The following is a 27762-nucleotide window of genomic DNA, read 5'->3' on the forward strand; positions in this document are numbered from 1 at the left end:
AATCCTAGGTCCACCACTTACTCATTACATGACTCAGATCAGTTTCCACATCTGTTATATGGGGCTAATAATAAAGTGAGATAACGCTCATAAAGAATAATAAAGAATACAGAACAAGTACTCAGCATGTCAGCTGCCATCACAGTGACTCCATTTGCCTTTTATTAGACCGTGTTCCTATATGTTGAAGCCTATCAGTGTAATTCACTCTAGTGAGAAGCTGTGATTTTAAATTCTGACTTGCCATCATATTACATATCTGAAAGTTAAGTATGAATCTAATTCCAATAACTATACAACTATCCAAATATTTTAATGAACTATTTCCTCTGCATGCTCTGCCCAGAAAACGTATCCCCTTTCTAGATATTAGAAAAAGCAGGATGAAGTTTAGAATTAGAAGTGATAGTAAAAAAAGATACATAGTTCAAAATGAGTATGATCTTTCAGAGGAGATTAAAGTTTTGTTCCAGAAGATGGAATATATCTAAAAGACGGAAAAGAATATAATAAAAACGCAAACAGACTGGGTTGGCCAAAAAGTCTGTTAGAGTTTTTCCATAACATCTTATGGAAAAACCCAAAGGAACTTTTTGACCAACCCAGTAACACTTAATCCTTAAAAGACAGAAGGCAGGATGAGAGGAAGACAAGGAGACAGCAACTGCCTCGTGTTCTACTTTAATTACTTCTCTTACCTTAAATGAAAACTGAATTGCAGACTCTGGGGGATAAACAATAAAATGCCTCAATGTAAAACCAAAGCCTTGAGATGTTCTTTTCAACATAACTGTTTTGGGACCTGGCCAGGAGAACATTTCATCTTCGGATGGTGATACAGTTTCACTTTGTTCTTTTCCATCTTTACTTTTTGATACCTAAAAGGAAAAGACATTTAAACGTTAACTATATAGCACAATACATTTCATCATTTGGGGGAAATGTTATGTGTAAAAATATAATAACTGAGTGCAGAGGGGACCTAACTGGAGAAAAAGAACCGTATTCTGATTCATGAACTATATGTGGCATAGAAAAATCACATAGATCATCAAAAACTCAATTTTTTCCAAGAAAGGGATGGTATGAAAAGTTAATCAGAAGCAAGAAAGAACTCCTGAAAGTGAGACATAAAATGACAGGTTAAAATTTTAAATGCAATATACATAAGCGGCATGGTTTGTGGAGATAGAACTGACACAACCAGAATAACCCCAGCAGGAGAACTGAATAAATTATAAAAATTCATACTATGGACTCTTAAGGTCATTAAAAATGATAGTAATAATAAGAAAAATGAGTTATGGCTGGGGATATTTATTATACACAGAATTTTAAAAAGAAGTCACACAAAAAAATTTAAACGCAATAGAAAAACTAAAAGACAACACAAAGAAAATCTCAGAGCATTAAGGATTAAGAAACAGAAACCACGAAAAAAACATGAAACTGTTGCTGAGTAAGAACCCTAAACATGTTGTCAGTCCAATGACAGCAAAGGACATTAGAAAATAAGAGACCAGGCTTCAGGTTCTAAGCATAAATTCAGTATCCACATAAATAATCCTTCCCAAACCCTGGCTTTCCGGTTGTGTGCTTTCCTCTCCCCTGACTCTTGGCTTTTATCTGGTCAGAAGTAAAAGCCCTCTGTAATCTCAAACCTAAGAGCCCACCCCTTCATCCCTCTCATACGTCAACCCTTACAAATTCTTCCATCTGAGGCTGACCCTACTGCCCCTTCCGAGCCCCTCACCGCCCCATGGCCTCACCTCTCCCTTAAACCAGTTTCATTTCACTCTTCTGCCTTCTCTCACCTCCTCAGAGTCATCTGAGAAAACCTAGACCTGGATAAATCAACATTGCCTGCTCTGCACCTGCGCCTGTGCAGTTGAACACAGGTAGACAAAAACAGAAAATTAAGCCGACTGCTTTCCCTCTAAGTTCATGATCACCAAGCTCACACAAGCCTTCAGTGTTGGTGTCCATTTCTCTGCAGTTCATTCATCCGATGACTATTCCATACCTTCTCCCCTGCCCTCACTTGGCGCTGATGACCCTGCTTTTATTACACCACGATGAGTCCTTTGTCGCCTTCCACATCTCCCCACCTATTTACCTCTGTCCCACGTTCTCCTGTCTCCTTCCTGTGACAATGGCTGCACTCCCCATTGCTCTAAGGTCCCACCACTTAATGGAGTAGATCCCAGTCCCTCTTCCCAGACAAGACATGGTCCCACCCATTCTTCCCTCCCTCTCTTACATCACACTTTCTCCTTATGATCTCATTCCCATGGTGCATGTGTACATTTTTGTAAGCTCTTTTATCTTAAGAGGACAGCAAAAGTCCTCTCTGACCACAGTCTTCTCCAGCTTCCACTTTGTTTTTCTACCTTTAGAGCAAGACCCCTTGGAAGTTATCTATGAATGCTATCTCCAATTCTTACTCTCCCATTTGTCTCTTAAGTCCCCTTAAATCAGGCTGTGGCCTCCCTATATCCCTGAAACTGCTTTTTTGTCAAGGCCCTGAAGGCTTCTACATCATTATAATGAACAGTCAATTCTTAGCTCTTGTCTTGGGTGACTGGTAGTTGGTGCAGGGATTACTTCCTGCTGGAAAAATTTCTCCACATGACTTCCCACACTGAATTTCCCCCTAATTCCCAGGCTCCCTCTGCTCAGTCTCCTTTGCTATCTCTTCAATGGCTCAACTTCTGAATTAAGGAATATAAGAAATCAACCCTGAATATTCATTGGAAGGATTGATGCTAAAGCTGAAATTCCAATACTTTGGCCACCTGATGCGAAGAACAGACTCATTGGAAAAGACCCTGATGTTGGGAAAGATTGAAGGCGGGAGAAGGGGATGACAGAGGATGAGATGGTTGGATGGCATCAATGACTCAATAGACATGAGTTTGAGCCAGCTCTGGGAGGTGGTGAAGGACAGGGAAGCCTGGTATGCTGCAGACCATCGGGTTGCAAAGAGACGGACATGACTTAGCAACTGAACAACAAAAGGGCTCAAGTGGACCTTTCTACCTCTACTCTGGCTTTTGGTGATATCCTCAATTTTTATCTCTAGCCCAGACACCTCCCCAATCTAATAGGTATCTCAAACCTAATATGTCTTGTCTACCTGGCTGTTAAGATTTTGTATGAAATTACTAGTTCATCACAGCAGTTGTGAAATGTCACCTTTAACAAATGACAAATACTTGAATATGCTTGATTCTACTACATTTTTAATTTGTTTCACTGATGAATCTTATCTATCCCTCTACAACGATATACCTTACATGAAGGTATTCAAATTAAAAAAAAAAAAAAAAAGTTCCTGGAAGCCATTTTTCAAGAGACTTCTAAATCCTAAATATTTTCATCATAAGTCAATATTTTGGCTGTTACTAGTTAGAAAGAAAGAAAATGAAGTCGCTCAGTTGTGTCTGACTCTTTGCGACCCCAAGGAGTGTAGCCTACCAGGCTCCTCCATCCATGGGATTTTCCAGGCAAAAGTACTAGAGTGGGTTGCCATTGCCTTCTCCAGGGGATCTTCCCAACCCAAGGATCAAACCCGGGTCTCCCACATTGCAGGCAGATGCTTTACCTTTTGAGCCACCAGGGAAGCTCCATTACTAGTTAGCCATTCATCAATTTCATTTACTTTTCCATTTGGGAAGACACTAGATAGTAGCATTTCCCCAAACCTACAGTAGGGGAGACCGGACCAAGTCCATTCAACGGAATGCAAGAGTTATAAAACATAAAAATGAGCAGTGTTTCCACACACTGTCTGTGTGTTCCCAGTTGCTTCAGGTCAGTTCAGTTCAGTCGCTCAGACATGTCCGACTCTTTGCAACCCCATAAATCGCAGCATGCCAGGCCTCCCTGTCCATCACCAACTCCCGGAGTTCACTCAGACTCACATCCATCGAGTCAGTGATGCCATCCAGCCATCTCATCCTCTGTCATCCCCTTCTCCTCCTGCCCCCAATCCATCCCAGCATCAGAGTCTTTTCCAAGGAGTCAACTCTTCGCATGAGGTGGCCAAAGTACTGGAGTTTCAGCTTTAGCATCATTCCTTCCAAAGAAATCCCAGGGCTGATCTCCTTCAGAATGGACTGGTTGGATCTCTTTGCCAGTCCAAGGGACTCTCAAGAGTCTTCTCCAACACCACAGTTCAAAAGCATCAATTCTTCGGCACTCAGCCTTCTTCACAGTCCAACTCTCACATCCATACATGACCACAGGAAAAACCATAGCCTTGACTAGACGGACCTTTGTTGGCAAAGTAATGTCCCTGCTTTTGAATATGCTATCTAGGTTGGACATAACTTTCCTTCCAAGGAGTAAGCGTCTTCTAATTTCATGGCTGCAGTCACCATCTGCAGTGATTTTGGAGCCCAAAAAAATAAAGTCTGACACTGTTTCCACTGTTTCCCCATCTATTTCCCATAAAGTGATGGGACCAGATGCCATGATCTTCGTTAAGAGTCGGATATGACTGAGCGACTTCACTTTCACTTTTCACTTTCATGCATTGGAGAAGGAAATGGCAACCCACTCCAGTGTTCTTGCCTGGAGAACCCCAGGGACGGGGGAGCCTGGTGGGGTGCCGTCTATGGGATCGCACAGAGTCGGACACGACTGAAGCAACTTAGCAGCAGCAGCAGCAGCACAGTAATCAAGACTCTGAGCCACTGATGGAGACTTTGCACATTTGAAACTCATTTATCATAAATGCATTTTACCTTATTCCCCCTTCTAAGACCTGGAAATTTTGAGGGGGAGGGGGAATAACAGCAAACACCAACATGGGGGACTCAAGCTGAATCTCAGTTGCAAAAGTGATCACATAATCAGGTAGAATTTGTAGCAGGAAAGTTTTTATTCTAGGCTTAATTATCCAAAGAGATTAGTTAAGCTTTAGGTTGTGACTGAATCCTCCTTTTAAGATCCAAAGGAGAAAATTATTTTATCTTTGCATTTAAGTTCATTCCCTCCATATCTGTCTCTCTCTCAAGTTTGTATTCTCGAGTGCATTTGGTATTGTTGTTTTTTTTCTTTTAGTCGCTGTGATAGGTGTGTGGTGGTTTCTTGGTGTGCTAATATTGGCATTTCCCTAATGGCCCATCGGAGAAGGCAATGGCACCCCACTCCAGTACTCTTGCCTGGAAAATCCCGTGGACGGAGGAGCCTGGTGGGCTGCAGTCCATGGGGTCGCTAAGAGTCGGGCATGACTGAGCGACTTCACTTTCACTTTTCACTTTCATGCATTGGAGAAGGCAGTGGCAACCCACTCCAGTATTCTTGCCTGGAGGATCCCAGGAAAGGAGGAGACTAGTGGGCTGCCGTCTATGGGGTCGCACAGAGTCGGAGATGACTGAAGTGACTTAACAGCAGCAGCAGTGGCAATGGCCCATGATAAACACCTTTTCAAGTGCTCAGCTGCCATCTCCTTATGTAATTGTAAAGCCCAAAAGAATCTCAGATATGATAGACATAAGTGAATCGTTTTCTATTACATGAGGAAACTGAGGCCCAGTTTAGCTAAGTGATCTATGTAAGATTTTTGTAGGCTAATTCAGAGTAAGAATTAAAATCAGTTCCTGAATCTGAGGCTAGAGTGTTTCTCCTGTGTCACAGTGTTTGTGCTTAGTCGCTCAACAGTTTCCAATTCTTTGCAACTCCATAGACTGTATCCTGCCAGGCTCCTCTGTCCACAGGGATTCTCCAGGCAGGAATACTGGAGTGGGTCACCATGCCCTTCTCTAGGGAAATCTTCCCAACCCAGGGATCAAGCCCAGGTCTCCTCATTGCAGGTGAATTCTTTACCATCTGAGCCACCAAGGAACTTTTCATCATTTTTTCTATTGTGTAATCTGCATAGATTTTCTCCCCCAGTAGCGCTTTGATCTAATTTATTGCTTTTATTTTTCTGCAGGACTCTAATTTTACAATTTTAAACAGTTTACATGTATTATTTTCTAGTGTATTATTATGACTTGGGCCTCAAAGCTCCCAAACATATTCAAGCTTCCTTTTTCCTCTGAACCATAAAGATAAGGCTCTAGGATCCGGGTATCATACTTCAAGTTGCTACATAGAGCCTGCTGTGTCTTATTCTACTGAGTTCTTCACAAAATGGGAGAAAATGGGATAAAGAGTAAGCAACTTCATTTTTGCTCTCTGCAGAGGAAGTTTTTTTTTTTAACGTCACAAAGCTCCGTTGTCTCAATTATTTCACCCTCCCAAGAACATCACATTGAATCCTCTGCAGTCTCCTTACCTTTTCCCTGCAAGGGAGAAGGGAGGGTTACCGTTCTTCCTACATAAAGAGAGAAGATGAAAAGAAACACACACACGTGCCTTCCTCACTCTTTCTCCTCCTTACCCGCAGAGCCTTTGATCTGCCGGATTTTACACCAAGGGCAAACTGCAGGCACACAGCGAAGGGCACAGCAGCCAGATGCCTCCACTGAGAGGACCCTTCAGACGCTCTCTCTCTACATGTGTCGAGGCTCCCCACCATGAGCAGCGACGTGTGTGCTCATAGCCTCAGAGCGTAAGAAGCCTAGAAGCGGATGGAATCATAGTGGTCCCATGCCTGTGAACTGTCCTCTGATTCCCTTAGATGACTTCATAACAAGGTCACTTGATTGAGTAATAACTCAAGGTTAAAAGAAACAAAAATAAAACATAAAAACTAGATATAACAACTAGACAAAGCAAAGAGGAGTGAGAGAGAAAGTATTGGGGGACATGCTAATCATATAACAATAAAGGTAATAATAACCTCACAGAAGGGAATGCACACATGTCTGACAGCACCTTTGGGGATAATCGGAAAAGGCAATGGCACCCCACTCCAGTACTTTTGCCTAGAAAATCCCATGGACGGAGGAGCCTGGTAGGCTGCAGTCCATGGGGTCGCGAAGAGTCGGACACAACTGAGCGGCTTCACTTTCACTTTTCATGTTCATGCATTGAAGAAGGAAATGGCAACCCACTCCAGTATTCTTGCCTGGAGAATCCCAGGGACGGGAAGCCTGGTGGGCTGCCGTCCATGGGGTCGCACAGAGTCAGACACGACTGAAGTGACTTAGCAGCAGCAGCAGCAGTTGGGGATAATGGAAATGTTCTCAAAGTAGATTATAAAGAAAGTTTCACTACTGTATAAATTTACTGCAAGCCACTGCAATGTACACTTACAATGGGTGACTTTTTATGGTATGTAAATTGCACTTCAACAAAGATGCTTCAAAAGAAAAACTGGCATGGAAAGTACAAAATCTAAATGTGTGCCAGAGGTGAAATATGTAGGGCTGTCATGAAAGCAAACACAAGTGAGTTAAGAAAGAATCCCTTACACACTGACACACACAAAAAATAAATAAAATTAAAAAAAATAAACATAAGTATAAAATATTATACTTTTGTTTCATAATCTGCCCTTATAAACAGATCTTATACATGTTTCAACACCATTCTCCCAAATCATTCCACCCTCTCCCTCTCTATGAAACGAATCACCAGTCCAGGTTTGATGCATGATATAGGATGCTTGGGACTGGTGCACTGGGATGACCCAGAGGGATGGTGAGGGGAGGGAAGTTGGGGGAAGTTCAGGATAGGGAACACATGTACACCCATGGCAGATTCATGTTGATGTATGACAAAACCAGTACAATATTGGAAAGCAATTAGCCTACAATTAAAATAAATAAATTTATATTTTAAAAAAACTAAAAAAAAAGAGAAAGAAAGAATCCCTTTATACACAGTAACTATGCTAATGCTATGCTAAGTCGCTTCAGTCGTGTCCGACTCTGTGCGATCTCAGAGACGCCAGCCCACCAGGCTCACCCGTCCCTGGGATTCTCCAGGCAAGAATACTGGAGTGGGTTGCCATTTCCTTCTCCAATGCATGAAACTGAAAAGTGAAAGTGAAGTCGCTCAGTCGTGTCTGACCCTCAGCGACCCCATAGACTGTAGCCTTCCAGGTTCCTCCGTCCATGGGATTTTCCAGGCAAGAGAACTGGAGTGGGGTGCCATGGCCTTCTCCGACACAGTAACCACATAAGCCTTCAACTATCTTTTGCAATTACTTGTAATTTAAATAGAATGGGATAGCTTCCTAGTATATTCCAGGAATCGTTCACAATAAAGCATAAGAAAGTATTGTATTACGTTCATTCTATAAGATCCTAATACTGATTCCATCATATACCTAAGATTATAAGTCCTACTCCTATAGATTATTGAAAAGGATTTGCTATTTTAAAAAAAAATTTTACCACTGATAATATTAGTACCACTTAAAGATTTTTCTTCCTTATTTTAGGGCCAGACTTATTCACCGTGATACAACCCTTTTTTTAAGATGACACCTGCTTCCATATTGCTGTAAATGACATTATTTTGTACTTTTTATATCTGAGGAGTATTCCATTCTATCTATGTATTATATCTTCAGGGGCTTCCCAGATATCTCAGTGGTAAAGAATGTGCCTGCAACGCAGGAGACCTGGGTTCAATTCCTGGGTCAGGAAGATGCCCTGGAGAATGGAATGGCTACCCACTCCAGTATTCTTGCCTGGAGAATTCCAAGGATAGAGGACCTGGTGGCCTATAGTCCAAGGGGTCCTTTTTTCTTTTTTTTAGAGGACCCAGGCAGGCTACAGTCTACAGTGTCACACAGAGTCAGACGCAACTCAAGTGACTTGGCCTGCACACATATGCTAAGTATACCTGACAACTCTGGGCTTGGAGCTTCTCTTGATGGACGAAGTCTCTTTCTTAGCCAGGTTGATAACAATTGAAACCACTTTGACGTTTATTATCTAGATGCATCCAGATATATTTTTCCAATAATTCTAGTTTTCAATAGATATTTTAATATTTAAGTGATAAAAGATGACGACCAAAAAAATTTTAACACTCTCAGGAACTGAAGTTGAAAAATCTAGAGAATTCACTTCCACTGCTGAGGGCCTGGGTTCAGTCCCTGGTCAGGGCCCTAAGATCCCACAGCCATGCAGAGCAGCCAAAACACAGAAAAAGATAAAAATCTAGATGCTTGGATTTCAGTTTTAAAATACTACTCAATTTGTTTTTTTACAACTTAATTTTTAAGTTCATTATTGGACATTCATTTATAATATCTTTCATCTCGGTTGACTGTCAAGATGGGTTCTTTCTCCTGCTTTTCTGTATGGTTTCATTATAGATTGTTTTGAATCGGCTGATATTTTCCTATGTGATTTCCTTCTCTATTCAGCATTCTGGTTTTAATATAATTTTTATCTAGACAGTACTCTTCTTTCTTCTCTCTCTAAGATTTACTTTCAGATCCCATCATGCTGAAGACATGAGTTCTTAATTCCGCAATTTTAGAACTTCACTCTCACAGAAGATGGCTATGTTAAAACCAGAAGTAAATGAAAAAATTAAAAAGAATGGTGTGAACTGTTTATAAATAGCTTAGCTCTGACTACCACTATGACTTTGAAAGGTTATTTCTAAGTTACTTCGGACACATTATGTGAGTAAAAGTTGCTCAGTCGTGTCAGACTCTTTGTGACCTCTTGGACTATGAAGTCCATGGTATTCTCCAGGCCAGAATATTGGAGTGGGTAGCCATTCCCTTCTCCAGGGGATCTTCCCAACCAGGGATCGAACCCAGGTCTCCCGCATTGCGGGCAGATTCTTTACTGTCCGAGCCACCAGGGAAGCTCAAGAATACTGAAGTGGGTAGTCTATCCCTTCTCCAGAAGATCTTCACGACCCAGGATTTGAAACGTGGTCTCCTGCACTGCAGGCGGATTCTGGACTAGCTGAGCTACCAGGGAATCTGTCAATATTATCAGTCTCACAAAATGGTAAGAATCTGAATGTTCTTCTCTTCACAAATGACCCATTTCCTGGGCATTTTCTCATAGTTGTCTTACTAGTAGTGATGGTGGGATCGGATTACATTTACTTTTGTCCCTTGGACCTTCTGTGATGAACAATAAACGTTTTTGTGATATTAAAGGAAAGTATGAGCTTGTTTCCTAAAATAGAGAAAGCATTTTCAAGATGATACCTTAATGGTATCATCATGTGTCATCTGGCATTTGTATAACTTTCCATATCATTTGAAAGAATTCCTCTTTATTACTGATTCCAGAAGCAAACAATGATGACTGAATCTAGCTGGCATGCTTGCAGCATTCATCCTTTCATCTTTAATAGCTTCTGACATTACTTCCTAATTCTGTTATCAAAAATACTCACCAAAGAAAAGGAGGCTGGGGAACGTGATTAGCTATTTACCAGGAAGAAGAAGAAAAGGGTTGATGAACAGCTAGCCAATCTCTGCTGTGGTTCATTGATTTTCACTGATACATAAAAGTTCATCGTTAGTGTACCACATTTTACCTATTATCCTCTAAATGGAAATAGGGTTTTCCCATTTTGCTATTAGCAAAAAAAGAAAAGAAAAAACCTAGTTGCTAAGAACATCTCCTGTTCGTAAAAACATCTTTTACACCATAGTTTCTTAAGGTATTTACATAGTAGTTACCTAGTTTATTTTTTATGGTATTTACTTATGCTTACATAGTATTTAGATGATTTCTTTAAGGTATTTACCTGGTATTGGATAGATGTTCATAGTTTAATGACAGATGGTAGCTTAACATAGTAAGTTTCAAATGTGTAATTCAGAAGCCTGACCTACACCATGACCACCATCAGTCACTACGCACCATCCAGCCCATCACTCTTCTCTATCAAAGGGGCAAGTGGACTAGGAGAACTACCTGCCCTTTGCACGTGCAGACTGTCAACATACCACTCTCAAAGTTTCACTTATATTCCTCTAGTGCTATCCTAAGAAATAATAAAAAAACAAATCTCTCATTTATTTAAAAACGTTTATACACTGCAGGGCTGTTTCCTAAAGGAGAGAAAGCCTACACTGTATGTAGGGAGAGTATTTCCACTTTAAGATACATCACCAGCCCTATACCAAAACCTCTCTAATTATTAACTAGCATTAACTACGAAGATGAAAGTTCAACTGGCACCCAGCAAGCAGGCACAGGGTATGCTCCATGTGTTACTTCAGTACTGCCATACTGAACTACCATGATGGCGCTGACTGGCATCTATTTACATCTTTTTAATATGAGGTTCAAAAACAATAAAGTGACTTCCCCATAGTTGTACAACATATAACTCCAATTCTAGAGCTCTCTAAAAAAATAACTCTGTACCCAAAAAGGTACAAGAACTCAACTCAATCTGATTCCAATAAAATTTTTACTTACTTTTCCAGGACTATGTTTTTCAGAAAGAGTGTTTGCTGAACCTTACAACTTTAACGACTTCTAAATAATATTTTATTAAAAAAAAAAAAGTTCATCAGTCCACTGATTAGCAATAAAACTAAGCACACACTAAACTAACTTAACTATTTCTTTCAATACATTAATCTCTTTACAGTACATGGCAGATTTAAATCCACGTAGGAGAATCCGTACAGAAGAATGACCAGTTACTGTATACCTCTAATATTTTTTTAATGAAGCCTTAGATAACTTAAATTTTTCTAGAAACAACAATTCCAAACTAAGTTCCTATCAAAAACAAAACTTCCAGAGGTCTATCAGTTTGATTGCTGAACATCTCCTAAACATATTAGAAATGGGTCCTTAACAAATGACGACTGCTATTTGGATGGCGAAAACTATTTAAATCTGCTTTACATATACCTTTCTCTCTTTTCTTTGTTAAACAAGTATAGAATAGAATGACTAAATGAAATACACATCTAAAATGATAAAAAAAAAATCTAAAAATGTAATTTTAGCTGCTCAAGTACTTCCCAAAAAAACTACGTAGTGGCACTATATTAGTATTTAATGTTTCTGCTTAATTGCTTTTTCCTTGCTTATATTTTAATAAATATGAAAAAGAAAGAAAATTACACAGGCAAGAGGAGAGCCAATTATATAATACAAAGAAATAAATAAGCTATTAAATACATATTTAAAAGTACAGTGCTGGTCAACCACATTCAGCACACACCCAAAATAATAACTGAGCATTATATCACTATAGATATTTACAGCCTCATACAATTTACACTAGTACAAGCACCTGGCCCCTGCTCTCAAAGCCTAACTAGCTATATGGAACGTTTATAATCTATTTTTAAGCATGTCTACCAGAATCGGGGGATACAATTTTATCTATTTTCCTCATTTGCTGCTAACTCGCCAGAAAGTTATTTGCTAATCACAAAAATGGAATGACAGAATGACCATTTAGAACAACAACAACAACAAAACCTTCTTTTTCAAATTTAAAACCATACTGATAGAAGTCTTCCTAAATTATTTAGCTGAAAATCTCATTCCATGCCAAAAGATTTTCAAATTATAAAGGAAAGGTATTAAATTTCCAAAATATTTTTCTGCAAAGGACTTCTGAAGGAATTACTTTACTAACCTAAAGTTTAGTTAAATCTCTCATTAACAATATTCTCTACTAGCAGGAAAGGACACTGAAGAAAAGATATTATTCTAAACTCAATCAGGAAAAACCGTGAGAATTCTCATACCCTTCTACTGGGAGTACAATCTTTCTGTAAACCCTCTTGACAACATTTATTAAGAGACTTAAATTTTATACCTTTTAACCTAATAACTAATGAAATAATAAGAGGGTGAAGATTCATTTTACAAAATGTTCAGCCTAAGGTATAATAAACTCTACTTGGAAATTATTTCAAAGTCCAACAACAGCAAAAAAAAAAAAAAAAAAAAAAGGAAGAGTTACGTAAATTATGATACAGCTGAAATATGAAAAAAACTAATGACATGGGGAAATGCCCAAAATATAATATTGAGGGGGAAAGTAAGGTTAAAATGTCACAGTTTGACAAAGTGTTTTTTAGTCTCTCTCTCATACACACACACACACAGTTTGGAACAAGGGGCCAGGGTCCTTTTTTTTTAGACAATTCATCAATTTTTATAAGGAAGCCGTGTGAATGGTAACTCTTCACATCAGCCTGTATTGCTGTGCATCACTGTGTACCACACAAGCTGCGTTTTGAACACTTTGTCTGTGTTAATGGAATAATCCACTCTTTTCTTGGTACCAACGTGCCGTACAGCAGAAATCACCAACCAGTGTCTTGCAATACTCAGAGGCAGTGTTCCAGGGCCTGTATCTCATAAAGCCCCTGTAGCAAAGGGTGTACCCTACCATCTTATAATTACTTGTTTATACATCTATTGGAGAAGGCAATGGCACCCCACTCCGGTACTCTTGCCTGGAAAATCCCATGGATGGAGGAGCCTGGTAGGCTCCAGTCCATGGGGTCTCTAGGAGTCAGACACAACTGAGCGACTTCACTTTCCCTTTTCACTTTCACGCATTGGAGAGGGAAATGGCAACCCACTCCAGTGTTCTTGCCTGGAGAATCTCGGGGACGGGGAAGCCTGGTGGGCTGCTGTCTATGGGGTTGCACAGAGTCGGACACGACTGAAGCGACTTAGCAGCATATATCTATATTTTCAATCTTAGAGTAGTTTCCTGGGGACACAGGAGAATAATGTCTTAATTCAGTGCCCATCACATATTCTGACAAAAAATAGGACTCAAAAAAAAAAAAAATGAAATCTACATGAATTAAACAAGTAAAGTTGACATAAAAAAAGGACAATGAAAAACAAAACGACTGCTTTAAAACTCTGATGGGGAATTACTCCTGTTTAAGTACTTCCCCATTTTTCTCATTAGAGACAGTAAGGGCATATAGCTCTATTTCACATCAAATAGAGAGTGAAACAGACAGAAGCTCAAATATAGATGTCTATTTTTACACATATTTTCTTGTAAAGAGTCTCTATGACCAGATAATAGGGTTATTTTCAGAAGCTGCTTTTTTTCTGATATGAATAAAATTTTGTTTACTCTGAATCAGAGAACAGACCGTATTTTTAGGGGAAAAACAATCACCTCCCTATCCTTTGGGCAGACAGGAATCTCCGAATTAAGAAGCAAGCTTAAATTTCAGTTCATCTTAGCTACTAATGAAATACTGCAGCCCCCTCTGAGCAGACACAGTGATACGGACCGTGTATAGAGCTAGTGAAGATATGGGTACAGAAGGTCAGACCCGTATCATGTGGTTTCCCTATTTTGCTTGAAGCACTGTATGACCTAGAGTACCAGAGATTCATCTTGCTAAAAGTCCATACAGAAAAGCTTTCTGAATCTACATTGATTTTAGGTGATCAAAGATACTATGCTGGCAACCAATGTTAACAGTTGCTTCAATTTCCTCAGCCTGAACTATGGAAAAATTTCACAGACTTTTATACAGCTGGAAGGAAACATGGAGATAATATAATCCAACTTGGCCATTCACCATTTTATTAAGCACTGAGTCTCCAAGAAGTTGAGTAACTTGCCAAAAGTTACACGCTGATGGGTGACCCGAACTATTCATTAGGGTCCAACTGAAGTAGGATAGACTGGGCAGAGAGTATTACTCCAATGGGTCAGGAGCAAATGGGAAAATAATTCATAAAAGATGTTGAAATGGTTTTTGAAATATGTAAAAATATAGGTCTGTCTATGTTAGCTAGGACGAAGGCACCCCATATCATGTGAATTATTTTTTTACTCATCTACTCTCAAAGAATGTAGATCATCATAGTCTGTTATTTCCAGGAGAACAAGGACATCCTGATACATAAGGTAAGCTCTGTCCTACAAGAAACTTGCCCCCATGAATGGGAAGAGGTGTAAACCCTAAAGGGAGTCACATAAAACTACATCTTCGAAAGAGGACTCTCTTCCCTCACTTTTTCCTTACCTTTTGTTGAAAGAAAGCTTCAAACAGAAGCTCTATATACAAAATATCAAATATATAGGGCTGCTCTGTCTGGGGACAGGGGCAGGAGAGTTTGTACAGAAACCTGCTCCCTTTTGCTAGTTCCTCAGAAACCTGAACAGTCTGTTAAGGAGTTTAAAGATCAGAGAGGTAGGTCAACCAACTTAAATTTACTAAACACAAAAATAGAGACCCAGAGAGACTTGCTGATGGTCTCATGGCTAATCAGTGACACAGTTTAGGCTAGAACCTAAGTTTCCAATCTCCTGATCCTGGAACTTCCTCACTGTATTATACCACAAACAGATAGGTTTAGCGATTCAAGGATACCAGCTACTGAATCAGGCACTCTTTGCTTTTTCCATTATAAGTGATATTCATCAGATGCATATATTCATTCAAGACAAATTAGAAAATAAAGTTAAGCAAAAAAACAGTAATAACTTAACTTACATACCATTATCCCTCTAGAGAAAACTGATGCCAGTATTTTGGGATATATTATACATATATATATATTAGACCTTTTCATATGAAAATATATACAAACACACACAAGAAAAATGCTCTTCTAATCTTATTTTTACTCAATATGTTATGAATGTCTTTCTGAGTTAATATAACATGTGTGTGTGTACTAAATTGTGTCTGAGTCTTTGCAACACTGTGGACTATAGTCTACCAGTCTCCTCTTCCATGGAATTTTCCAGCAGGAATACTGGAATGGGTTGCTATTTCCTACTCCAGGGGATCTTCTTGACCCAGGGATCAAACCTGCGTCTCTGGCATCTCCTGCATTGGCAGGCAGATTCTTTACCACCAGTGCTACCTGAGAAGCCCAATATAACATATATCTATACATTATTTTTAAAGACTGCATGGTATTTCACCATATGGGTAAATAAAACTTCATTTATTCACTTTTCTTTTTGCTATTTGGAATGCACAGTTTGTTAAGCCTTTTTATACTACCATTACCATTATTGCTTATTACTACTGCTACTACGGAGAAGGCAATGGCACCCCACCCCAGTACTCTTGCCTGGAAAATCCCATGGACGGAGGAGCCTGGTGGGCTGCAGTCCATGGGGTCACTAAGAATCAGACACGACTGAGCGACTTCACTCTCACTTTTCACTTTCATGCACTGGAGAAGGAAATGGCAACCCACCCCAGTGTTCTTGCCTGGAGAATCCCAGGGACGGGGGAGCCTGGTGGGCTGTGATCTATGGTCGCACAGAGTCGGACACGACTGAAGCGACTTAGCAGCAGCAGCAGCAGCAGCAGCACTGCTACTACAACCACCTGTTGACCAATTTCTGTACAAAACCAGGAATAGGTCATTGGGATAAATTCCAAAGAATGAAGTTGCTGTAACATCATTATGCTGTTTTATGGTTTTATATTCAAAGAGTCAAAGGGCCATCTATAAAATAGGGACCAAGTCATACACCTACTACTGACAGTGTATCAAACTACTATATCCATATACTTGCCAACACTGGGTAGTCATTCTTTGCTAATAAGCTAAGATGAAAACTGATTCTTATTGTTTTAATTTTTTGTTTATTTCATTTGTAGTGAAACTAAACATCTTTGCAGGAAACATCCAATTCTTAAAGACCTATAATATAAATAACACAGAAGGGACTTTCCAGGTTGTCCAGTGGCTAAGATTCCATGCTCCCAATACAGGGGACTCAGGTTAGATCTCTGGTCAGGGAACTAGATTCCAGCTGCCGCAACTAAGGATCCCACGTGCTACATCTTAAAGATCCCACCTGCCACAACTAAGACCCAGGGCAGCCAAATAAACTAATTAAAAAAAAAAAAAAACATAGAAAAGAATACACAGATATGTCTCAACTTGTTTGAGACTGAATTGCAAAAAAACCCATTGCCGCTGTTCAGAACACAGTTCTCAGACAAAATGAAGGTTGACAGCAATGTCTTAAAACACAGTAATAGAAACCAAAGCAAAATTCCTGAACGGGAAAGGGAACTTAAAGTGCACAGGGACCCAGAGGTGACGACTGGGGGAAGCAGACCCCAGATCGCAGAAACGAGACAAGCTCCCCGCGGAAAGAGGGTTAAACTGGCTCACGCTCAAAATAATCTGAGCACTGAGATGCACCACCAGACGCCAGGGCAGATCCAGTTTGGAGTTGCTATGTCCAGCCAAGGCAGATGATGTGACGCTCACTAACTGCATCCATGATCCCCCAGGGGAAGACTGGCCTTGGAAATGGAGCAACTCGGCTCTGCTCCGGGCTTCTAATGTGGTAATGTACTGTCTGCTTACAGCCTTTCAGACGCACCACTGTTTCTAGTCGAACCCAATTGTGTCTTGTTTATTTCAAAAACCCAGCTAAGTAAAAACATTCCAAATGCAGGAGGTCCTTGTTTTATAATCTGTTCATGAAAAGTAATGATTAAATACCAAGAAGTATTTTGAACATATTTTACAGGCCCTGGTGGAGCTTACTATATAAAAGAACCCAGGAGAAAGCCTTTGGGAAGGCAATAAATTATTTTAATCACTCCATAATTTATGTCCCATAAATACAATTGCCTTTCAACATAACATTTTTTTCTGGAAACTACGTTATAAAATGAATCGCTTGAATAGATAATATTTTTACATAGAAAAGAATGCTTTAATTGGCTAAAACACAGAAATGATTCAACAACACATCTGGAAAGTAAATAATAGCAATTAGAAATCTCTAAAATCATTTCCAAGTGCAGTCACAATTTTTAAATAAGCATAATTAAACCAGCTGGATATTATATAAGGAGGAGCTTAAAGTGTTATAAAGTACATACAGCACTCATAAAAATACAAATCCAATCTATCTTAAATTTTACTGAAAATTTATAAGGCAGAAATAAGAACCATTAATCATTCAGATCAACCTGAACAGCCCAAAGAACATTTTCTATTAAAAGAAGGACTTTTTACGCTCCTTTACATTCCTTTGCTTTGGCTACAGTGTAAGCAGTTCATGGTTCAGTTGGATGCCACAGGGCATTGCTTTAAATACTAGCTGGTTGGACCATCTCCCAAATCAATTTCCAGATCTGTGTTAGTGATATTGATATTCTTGTGATTGTTGCTGCTATTGTATTAATTCAAATTTAATTAAATAATTATAATTTCCATAGGAAGAAACATGAGTCTGCCTATAAAATAACTTTATCTTTGGAAAATTGCTTTTCCTACATCCATTTTAGCGAAGCTAAAAGGGCAATCCCATTCTCTGTGGATCTTTATTTTTTAAGGTTTTTTTTTAATGTGGATCACTTTTAAAGCCTTTATTGAACTTGTTACAATATTACTTCTAATGTTTATGTTCTGGTTTTTTGGGGAGGAAGCATGTGGGATCTTTGCTCCCTGACCAGGGACTGAACCCGCAACCCCCTGCACTGAAAGGCGAAGTCTTAACCACTTGACCCCCAGGAAGGTCCTTGTTCCTTCTATTATTAAAAATCTTTACATTCAAGTAGATAGAGTCGATGCAGAAAATATTTAATATGCAGTTCCTAAGAACATCTGGAAGATAAAAGTTGCTTAAAGGAGACTAACTTGCTTTGGTTACTCAAACATGCTTAGTCGCTCAGTCGTGAGCAACTCTTTTTTCAACCCCATGGACTGTAGCCCACCACACTCCTCTGTCCATGGGGATTCTCTAGGTAAGATACTGGAGTGGGTTGCCACGCCCTCCTCCAGGGGATCTTCCCAACCAGAGACCAAATTGCAGGTGGATTCTTTATCATATGAGCCACCAGGGAAGCCCAAGAATACTGGAGTGGGTAGCCTATCCCTTCTCCAAGGGATATTCCCAACCCAGGGATTGAACCAGGCTCTCCTGTATTGCAGGTGGATTCTTTACCAGCTGAGTTACTAGGGAAGGCCCAAGACTTGTCTATATTATTATTATTATATCAACAAACTTAAACATTAATACCAGATACTAATTTAATATTAAATATTTCCCAGTTCATGTGAACCTGAAACTCAGATTAACCATGGCAATGTGATTTAAAAAAAACAAAGAGACACACACATACAGACCCACGATGAGGCCTCAGTTCTTATTTTTGTTTCAATTCGAGTCAGGTACAACAGTATAAAACCCATGAGTTTACAAATTCAAATAGACTATTCAAAGAAACCAAAAATTCGATGACATCATTCCTCTTTTGTGTATTTTTAACACTGTACTCAAAGATACTGGGTGACTTATCCAAGTTCTTACAACTAGTGAATGATGGGCAAAGAAATCCAAGTGGCCAGTAAAAGATGCTCAAGCTCATTAGTCATCAGGCAAACGCAAATCAAAACCATCATAAGATACTATGACAAAGAGACCAAAATGGCTAAAAAATATTTTTTAACTGGTAAACAATTATTGGCAAGGACATAGTGTAACAAGAATTCTCAAATATTGCTGATGAGAATATAAACTGGTACAACCACTTTGAAAAGCTGCTTGGTAGGAACTGTCAATGTTAGGCCATAAAATGTGAACATCCCGTGTCCCAGGAACTCCACTCCCAGATCAACACTCGACAGAAATCCATACATGCAAAGCCATGTGCAAACATGTCCACAGCAGCATTATTGAGGATGGCTGAAACTGGAAATGAGCTCAATGCCATCAAAAGTAAAATGGATAAATTGTGGCCTATTCATAAAACTACTATATATAACTTTTTTTTAGGTTTACAGCTAAGGCAACAACCTGGATGAACTGAAAGCTAATCCTAAGTGAAAAAAGTCAAACACAAATCCAATAACATTCATAATAAAATTGGGCGAACCAATACATGGTGATGGATGCCTAGAGAGTTATAATATTTGGAGGAGAGGATAATATGCAGGGGTACAAGAGGCTGAAGGACTGCGTCTATAGCTTTATTAGGGTAATGATGCCACAGTGCATTCACTTTGTAAAATTCATCGACCTATGTATTTATGATTTAAAGGTATTTTAGGTATTGCTATATTTCTAGTTACAATGTTTACATGTTTGCTTAAATACAAATCTGGATCGGTCAGTTTCATGCTGAAAACCCTACAACTGGCTTCTCATCACACTGGGAAGAAACTCCAAAACCCTTCTCTTATAGACCCTTCCTGATCCAGTCCTGGATACATCTGATTCCCTCCTCTCCCTCTGTTCACAGATTCCTGCCACACACATCTGGCTGCCTCAAACACACCAAGCTCTTTCCCATCTCAAGGATTTCACCTTTGCTGCTGCTGCTGCTAAGTCGCTTCAGTCGTGTCCAACTCTGTGCGACCCCACAGACGGCAGCCCACCAGGCTCCGCCATCCCTGGGATTCTCCAGGTAAGAACACTGGGGTGGGTTGCCATTTCCTTCTCCAATGCATGAAAGTGAAAAGTGAAAGGGAAGTCATTCAGTCATGTCTGACTCCTAGAGACCCCATGGACTGCAGCCTACCAGGCTCCTTTGTCCATGGGATTTCCCAGGCAAGAGTACTGGAGTGGGGTGCCATTGCCTGCTCCGTTTTACCTTTGCAATTCCCACTATCTGGCATGCTGATATCTGTATGGCTTGCTTCCCTAATTCATTTAGGATTCTGCTTAAACATCATCGACACAGAGAAGTGACTTTGAAATAGGAAGAAAGGGGGATTCTTCCACCACCTTGGACCTAGTTGGTTCTAACCAGGCTTTGTCATGTCCTATGACTATGTCAATCCTAAAGGAAATCAATCCTGAATATTCACTGGAAGGACTGATGCTGAAGCTGAAGCTCCAATACTTTGATCATCTGATGCAAAGAGCCAACTCACTGAAAAAGACCCTGATACTGGGAAAGACTGAGGCCAGGATGAGAAGGGGTGACAGAGGATGAGATGGTTGGATGGCATCACCGACTCAATGGACATGAGTTTGAACAAGCTCTGGGAGATAGTGAAGGACAAGGAAGCCTGGTGTCCTGCAGTCCATGGGGTCGCAAAGAGTCGGACATGACTTAGAAATTTGCTATGTCATTCTTTTAAAGGTTGCACCCTGCTCCCTCCCCTCCTGTCTCAACTTCGGAGGGGCTTTTCCTGACCACCTTTATCTAAATTAGTCTCCCCGTTGGGACTTCCCTGATAGCTCAGTTGGTAAAGAATCCGCCTGCAATGCGGGAGACCTGGGTTCGATGCCTGGGTTGGAAAGATCCCCTGGAGAAGGGAAAGGTTACCCACTCCAGTGTTCTGGCCTGGAGAATTCCATGGGCTGTATAGGCCATGGGGTTGCAGAGTCAGACTTGACTGGGCAACTTTCACTTTCAGTATCCCCACTTCTCCATCCTGTTTTAGTTTTTCCTCATAGTGCTTGTCACAATCTGAGACAATACTGTATGTTTGATTATTTATTGACTCCCATTAAAATGTAAGGTCCATCAGAGCAGGGACTTTTGTTTTGTTCATGTCAGAATAGTAGCACAAAGTAGGTGCATAAAAACATGTAGCAAATGAATAGAAATTGAGCATTTTCTCCTCCTATTTAAGGGAAAGCTTTTATTTGCAATTATATATTTATTTCTGCTTATATGTTTAATATCTATCTTCCCACTTGATTACAATCTCCAGGAACACAGACTTACATGCTCACCATCTTATAGGGAATGCCTAACATAGCAGCCAGGCAAAAACCAGGCACTGAGTCAATATGCCTGGAAGCAAAAGATACAGTACATCAATACACAGCCAACAGACTTCCCTGATGGCCCAGTGGCTAAGACTCTGTATTCTCAATGCAGGGGGCCCAGGTTCAGTGCCGGGTCGGGGAACTAGATCCCACATGCCACAACTAAAGATTCTCCAAGCCACAACTGAGACCTGCTGCAGCTGAAAACATAAATAAATAAAAATAAATTTTTAAGAAATACACCATTGAAATTTTTTTTCCTAAGGTCACCACAAATATGCATCGTAACAGGCCAGTCAGGATCTGAACTCTGGGATTATTGCCTGAGGTAAACTTCTTTAATCTCCAGGCTGTAAAAAGCACCAGCCCCACCTCCCCACCAAACATAGGCCCAGAATTATCAATGTTAAGAGAGTATTTTGACTGCTCACCATTATTTATGGTAAACTTAACCTGTTCTCATCCGTGCAGAAAAGAGTTCCCACAGCAGGCCTGAGATTGCTGTCCTTAGAGAGGCCTGCTTAAAAGGTTGGCCACGGTTGGCGTCTAGGAACTTGGACTTCAGGGGGGCTTCCCTCATTCCCTCACAGATAAGAGTGGCCCTCCGGGCCTCAATTGTCAGTGCAAACAATGCGGTTTATGCTGACCCCCTGCCTTCCTTCTGGGGGCCTGGAATTTTGGCATATGCTAGTCACGTGACTGGCCCCCCGTGAAAGCGTTGTCTTAAATGAGCCCCCTTCGTGGACAGACGTGTCACCCGTGTTGTCACAGTGTGTGCTGGAGGAACTGAGTGCATCTTGTGTGACTCTGCTGGGAGAGGATGCTGGGATGCTTGTGCATGGCCTCCTCCGAGCTTTATCTCCTTTGCCCGTGGCTGATTTTGCTTTGAAACCTTCTGCTGTTCTGGGTACTACTGCCTCATGAATTCTCTAAGTCACTGAACCAGGAGGTGATCTAGGGGGTCCCCCTCTCAAATCTCCCAATTCTTAAACAGATGATGATCAATCACAACTGTAGAAAAACAGAGGAAGAAAGAGAACAGTGACCCCCGCCTTTTGGCATTCCTGCCTCTGAACAGTCCCCTCCTCTTGAGTGTGGGCTGGGCCTGATGATTCGCTTCTAATGTTTGGAATTCAGCCAACGTGATGGATGTCACTTCTGAGATTAGATTACCAAAGACTGCAACCTCCAAATGCCCACTCACTCTGTCTGGCTCTCCTCTTTGGCTTTGTATGACGTAAAGAATTACTTATTGTTACAACTGGAAGAAGGAAGCCCTGAAAATCCTCTAATCAGATTATAGATAAGAACACTAAAATCCAGAGAAATGACAGAATTGTTCAGAATTACACAACCAAGAGATGGCAGGGCAGACAGATTGCAGGAACCTCTACTCATAGTCCAAGGCTCACTCTTTCCACCAGACCATCCAACATGCCCCAAGGCTGGGGAGGATGAACACAAAAAGCTAATGTCTGTAAGTGCTTTTCTCCTTGCAGTCAATTTCAGCTATCATCAGAAGAGGTGACTCTGTCGTCCTATTTATCCGCAGACCATTTGCTCTGTCCTGAAATCTGCCTTTTCCTTCAGAGATTTCAATTTCGTCTTTCTCATTCATTTAAACCTTATTTCACCCATCAAAAGCTCCCAGGAAGGAGACTAGGCCAAGACAGAGTCACCCTCTGGGCCCTCTAACTGACAAGTCCAGAGGCAGCTGGCTTGATGCTCAACATCAATATAAACTAGATATTTAAACTAACTAAACTAAGCTCAACATTCTAACTTCACCAGCTTTCAGCTCAAAAGCAATTATGAATATTGCTACAGGACATTAATGACATTACTTTTTGAATTTTTTTTAAAATGTGGACCATTTAAGTCTTTATTGAATTTGTTACACTGTTGCTTGGCTCAGCAGTAAAGAATCTACTTGCCAATGCAGGAGATCCTGGAGTCACAGGTTCAATTCCTGGGTCAGGAGGATCCTCAGAAGGAAACAACAACCCATTCCAGTATCTTGTCTGGACAATTCCATGGAGGAGCCTGGAGGGCTACAGTCCATGGGCTCAAAAGAGTCAGATTCGACTTAGCAACTAAACAACAACAAACAGCAGTATTGCTTCTGTTTTATGCTTTGGTTTTTTTCAGCCATGAGGCATGTGGTATCTTAGCTCCCTGACCAGGGATCAAACCCGAGCCCCTCGCACAGGAAGGTGAAGTCTTAACCACTGAACTGCCAGGGAAGTACAAGGCTACTTTTTAAAACTTTATTTCAACATTTTTCTCTGTTCATGCAGACTCAATGTTTATCATGAACTGCTTATGTTAACATGGTCACCAAGTCATAATATATTTGTTTATATTTATATATTAACAAAGCTAAAGTTTATAAAGAAGGCTGAGCACCAAAGAATTGATGCTTTTGAACTGTGTTGCTGGAGAAGACTCTTGAGAGTCCCTTGGATAGCAAGGAGACCAAACCAGTCAATCCTAAAGGAAATCAAACCTGAATATTCATTGGAAGGACTGACGCTGAAGCTCCAATAGTTTGGTCACCTGATGTGAAGAGCCAACTCACTGGAAAAGACCTTGATGCCGGGAAAGATTGAAGGCAGGAGGAGAAGCGGGCAACAGAGGATGAGATGGTTGGATGGCATCACCAACTCAATGGACATGAGTTTGAGCAAACTCCAGGAGATAGTGATAGACAGGGAAGCCTGGTATGCTGCAATCCATGGGGTCAAAAAGAGTCGGACACAACTTAGTGACGGAACAATGAACAACAAAGTCTCAGTATCAGAAGGACTAAGAAAGTGACATCAACTAACCAACATTACAAGGCACTTAAATCTCACAGCTACCACTATTTACGGCAAAATCAAATTCTCTGTTTGTTTCCTTTACCTTTCTTAGGCAGCTCTTCAACCTTTTATCTCTTCTTCAATCTTGCATAGTCATCATTCCAGACATTCCTACCCTTTACTCCCCCTTTCCTGCTCCTTTTTCCTTCCATTTTTCTCTGTTGCTCCCTACAGTGGCCATTAATTAGAAATATATATATATATATATATTCCAATATACATACAAAATTTTTTTCGTTTACTCCACATTTTTAATGGGATGGCTGGTTGGCATCACCAACTCTATGGACACGATTTTGAGAAAGCTCCAGAAGTTGGTGATGGACGGGGAAGCCTGGCATGCTATAGTCCATGGGGTTGCAAAGAGTCGGACACAACTGAGCAACTAAACAGAACTGACATTCTTAATACAGCTTTAGAATGACTAGTTTTAAAAGCTGATGCATTGAATGTTGTATCAAATCCCTCAGCACAATGTGAGTGGTAAGGGCAGAGACTTCAGAGTTTGACCAACCCCCATCCTTCTCCCCATGCTTACATCCCATTCTGCCTGGCAGCTTCTAGGCTGTGTGGCTGGCCATTTAACCCCTATTTCATCTGTTTCCTCACCTGTAAAATGGGAATATGAAAATAATATCATCTCTGAAGTCAGACCCCAAAGACTATACACTATAGTGAAAGTGAAGTTGCTCAGTCGTGTCCAATTCTTTGCAACCCCATGGACAACAGGCTCCTCCGTCCATGGGATTTTCTAGGCAAGAATACTGGAGTGGGTTGCCTTTTCCTTCTCTAGGGAACTTCTCGACCCAGGGATCAAACCCAGGTCTCCTGCATTGTAGACAGATGCTTTACCGTCTGAGCCACCATTCCATTATATAGGGACAGAAATTAGATCAGTGGTTTCCAGAGAATGTGAACTGCAGCAAGGAACTGACCCCAGAGGGATATGAATGAGTTTTTAGGATGAGGGACATGTTCTATATTGTCATGATGGTTACATGATCAGATGAATTTTTCAAAATCCAAAATCCCTTAAATTGTATGCTTTATGAAGTGAATTTCTGTAGACAAATTATACTTCCATAAGCCTTTACATTTTTTAAATAAATTTTAAAAAGAAAATAATATCATCTCTGTAGAAGAATTAAAGGAGGTTAACAACATAAAGTGCCTGACACCTACTAACTAAGTGGTCGCTAAATGTTATCTTATTTTTATCTCTAACAAAATATCGAGCTCTTGGAACATTTTTTTCAGCATTTTCGAGCCCTGCTATTGAAAGTCTGGTCACAGGGGCACATGGGATATTTTTTTATCTCTTCTGCCTTCTGCCAATAATTCTGAGAGTTCCAATTATAGGTCAGCAGTTCTCAGACACTGCTGGTGAAATGCAGAAATGATCTGCTTGGACTTCTCCTAACAACAGTTAAGAGGCCTCTGTACGTGGATTTTCAGCTCCCCTGGTTTCACCTGTAAGCTCTAGCTGTGGAGAATCAGCCATCGGTGCATCTTGGCAACGTCACTTGTATCCCCTGAACACAGACGTATTTCTTCTAATTCTACGTTCACCCTGCCCGACAGCTAGCTTCTTCCAGCTGGAATCACCTACACATCTCCAGGCCCAGGCCATCTGCATAGAAGTGGGCAGTTAGCACACCACAGGCTGCAAAGAAGGCTGAATGGAGGTCAAGCCAAGAGAAAAGGCCATTGACACTAGCAGCCTTGCAAGGCAAAATCCTCAGGGTCCTTAACCTGAAGTCCTCGTTTTCAGGCTACCTAAATTAAAATAATAAAAATTAAAGATGTTTCCAGTTTTTCCTTCTATGTTAATAACGAAGCATAAAACAAGGAAAGTTGAGCTCTTGTTCTTCACGTTCAGGTATTCTAGATTAACTGGTCTCTTATCCAGTGATTAAAAGGAAGCACTTAATCCCTTAGAACTCTACTATAAATATAAGTATTTAAATGGGGCTTTGCTAGTGGCTCAGTGATAAAGAAACCACTTGCCACTGCGAAAGATGAGGGTTCGATCCCTGGTCAGGGAAGATCACCTGTAGGAAACAATGGCAACCCACTCCAGTATTCTTGCCTGGAGAACCCCAAGGACAAAGGAGCCTGGCAGGCTACAGTCCATGTAGTTGCAAGGAGTCGGACACGACTGAGCAACTAACACACACACACACAATGTAAATAATATTTAAAGAAAAGCAGTTAAACTAAGCATCTCCTTAAAAAAAACAAGTAAACAAAAACCAGCTTTAGGGCTTCCCCAGGGGCTCAATGGTAGAGTCCACTTGCCAATACAGGAGACGCACGTTCAATCCCTGATCCAGGAAGACCCCACGTGCCACAACTACTGAGCCTGTGCTCTAGAGCTCGCGCTCCACAAGAGAAGCCACTGCACTGAGAAGCCCGCTCGCTGCAACTGGACAAAACCCACGCAGCAACGAAGACCCAGTGCGGTCAACACTTAACAATAACAATAAAAACAGCTTTAGCTCTTTCCAGGTGGAGCTTTAAAGTGCAGAAGAATCACTGGAGGGTCTTATTAAAATGAAATTCTTAAGTCTGGGCAGGGCCCTGAAAGTCTGAAAGTTTCCTACAAGCTTCTCTGAGAGCACAGACACTGAGGGCCTGTGGACCACACAGAGTAGCTTAAGTGTCAAAAGGCCTATTTCCCAATTCCTTCGGTTACCAAAGGAAAGCCTCCTTGGAGTGGTGTGAGAAGCAGCGGCTGGTTCTAACAGCTCTAAGGAACAAAGTGAACCTTAGGCTACCAACGACTTCTTAATAATGGAGAGAGGCTCAAGGGAGAAGCAATACATTTTTCTAAAAATTTTTATAAAGTTCTCTGCCAGCCTCTCTTTCTGTCTTCCATTTTGTTTCATCATAGAAGGGAGGAAAACCTTAAGCCAGGATCCTCAGAATGACTTTCTCCTGGGTTCCAATTCAAGGAAACAATCCAGGATTCCTCTCTGGCTCTTCTTCCTTGAAATAGATTTATATATATATATATACATATATACATATATATACACACACACACACACACATATATATATCAACAGAATGACTATTCTGTGAAATAATAAAGTTTCTAATCATTCTTCTAATTTTCTTTCAAAGGAAAAAAAATGGATCTTCTTGGATGATATGATTATTTTCCCCTTCGTAACACTTATAACAAATTTGAACGGAACACTTCAGTGAGAAAGGGACAGGTGAGTAAAAACCTAAAGAAAGTGAGGCAGCAAACTCGGCACAGATCTTTGAGAAAAGCATTTCTGGAAGAGGGAATCAGACAGTCAGGGCAAAGGTCGTGGGGTTGAAGTGCACA

At 40.6% G+C, this 27762-nt stretch overlaps 1 protein-coding gene across 10 annotated transcripts in view; it reads right to left on the reverse strand.

The window, feature by feature from the left end:
• The window catches only part of ARHGAP21 (Rho GTPase activating protein 21), a 130239-nt gene that overhangs the window by 76614 nt on the left and 25863 nt on the right, over positions 1-27762 (reverse strand). For 5 of the 10 annotated variants that reach the window (XM_005214297.5, XM_025000962.2, XM_059892818.1 and 2 more), the window contains exon 3: positions 699-878. In XM_005214297.5, the coding sequence (XP_005214354.1) occupies positions 699-878 (180 nt within the window). Of the gene's footprint in view, positions 1-698; positions 879-2116; positions 2215-6391; positions 6622-27762 lie in introns of those variants that run through there. The other 5 variants (XM_025000959.2, XM_025000958.2, XM_025000960.2 and 2 more) reach the window with 4 other exon arrangements.

This window comes from Bos taurus, chromosome 13, assembly GCF_002263795.3.
Source record: "Bos taurus isolate L1 Dominette 01449 registration number 42190680 breed Hereford chromosome 13, ARS-UCD2.0, whole genome shotgun sequence".
Lineage (NCBI taxonomy): Eukaryota > Metazoa > Chordata > Mammalia > Artiodactyla > Bovidae > Bos > Bos taurus.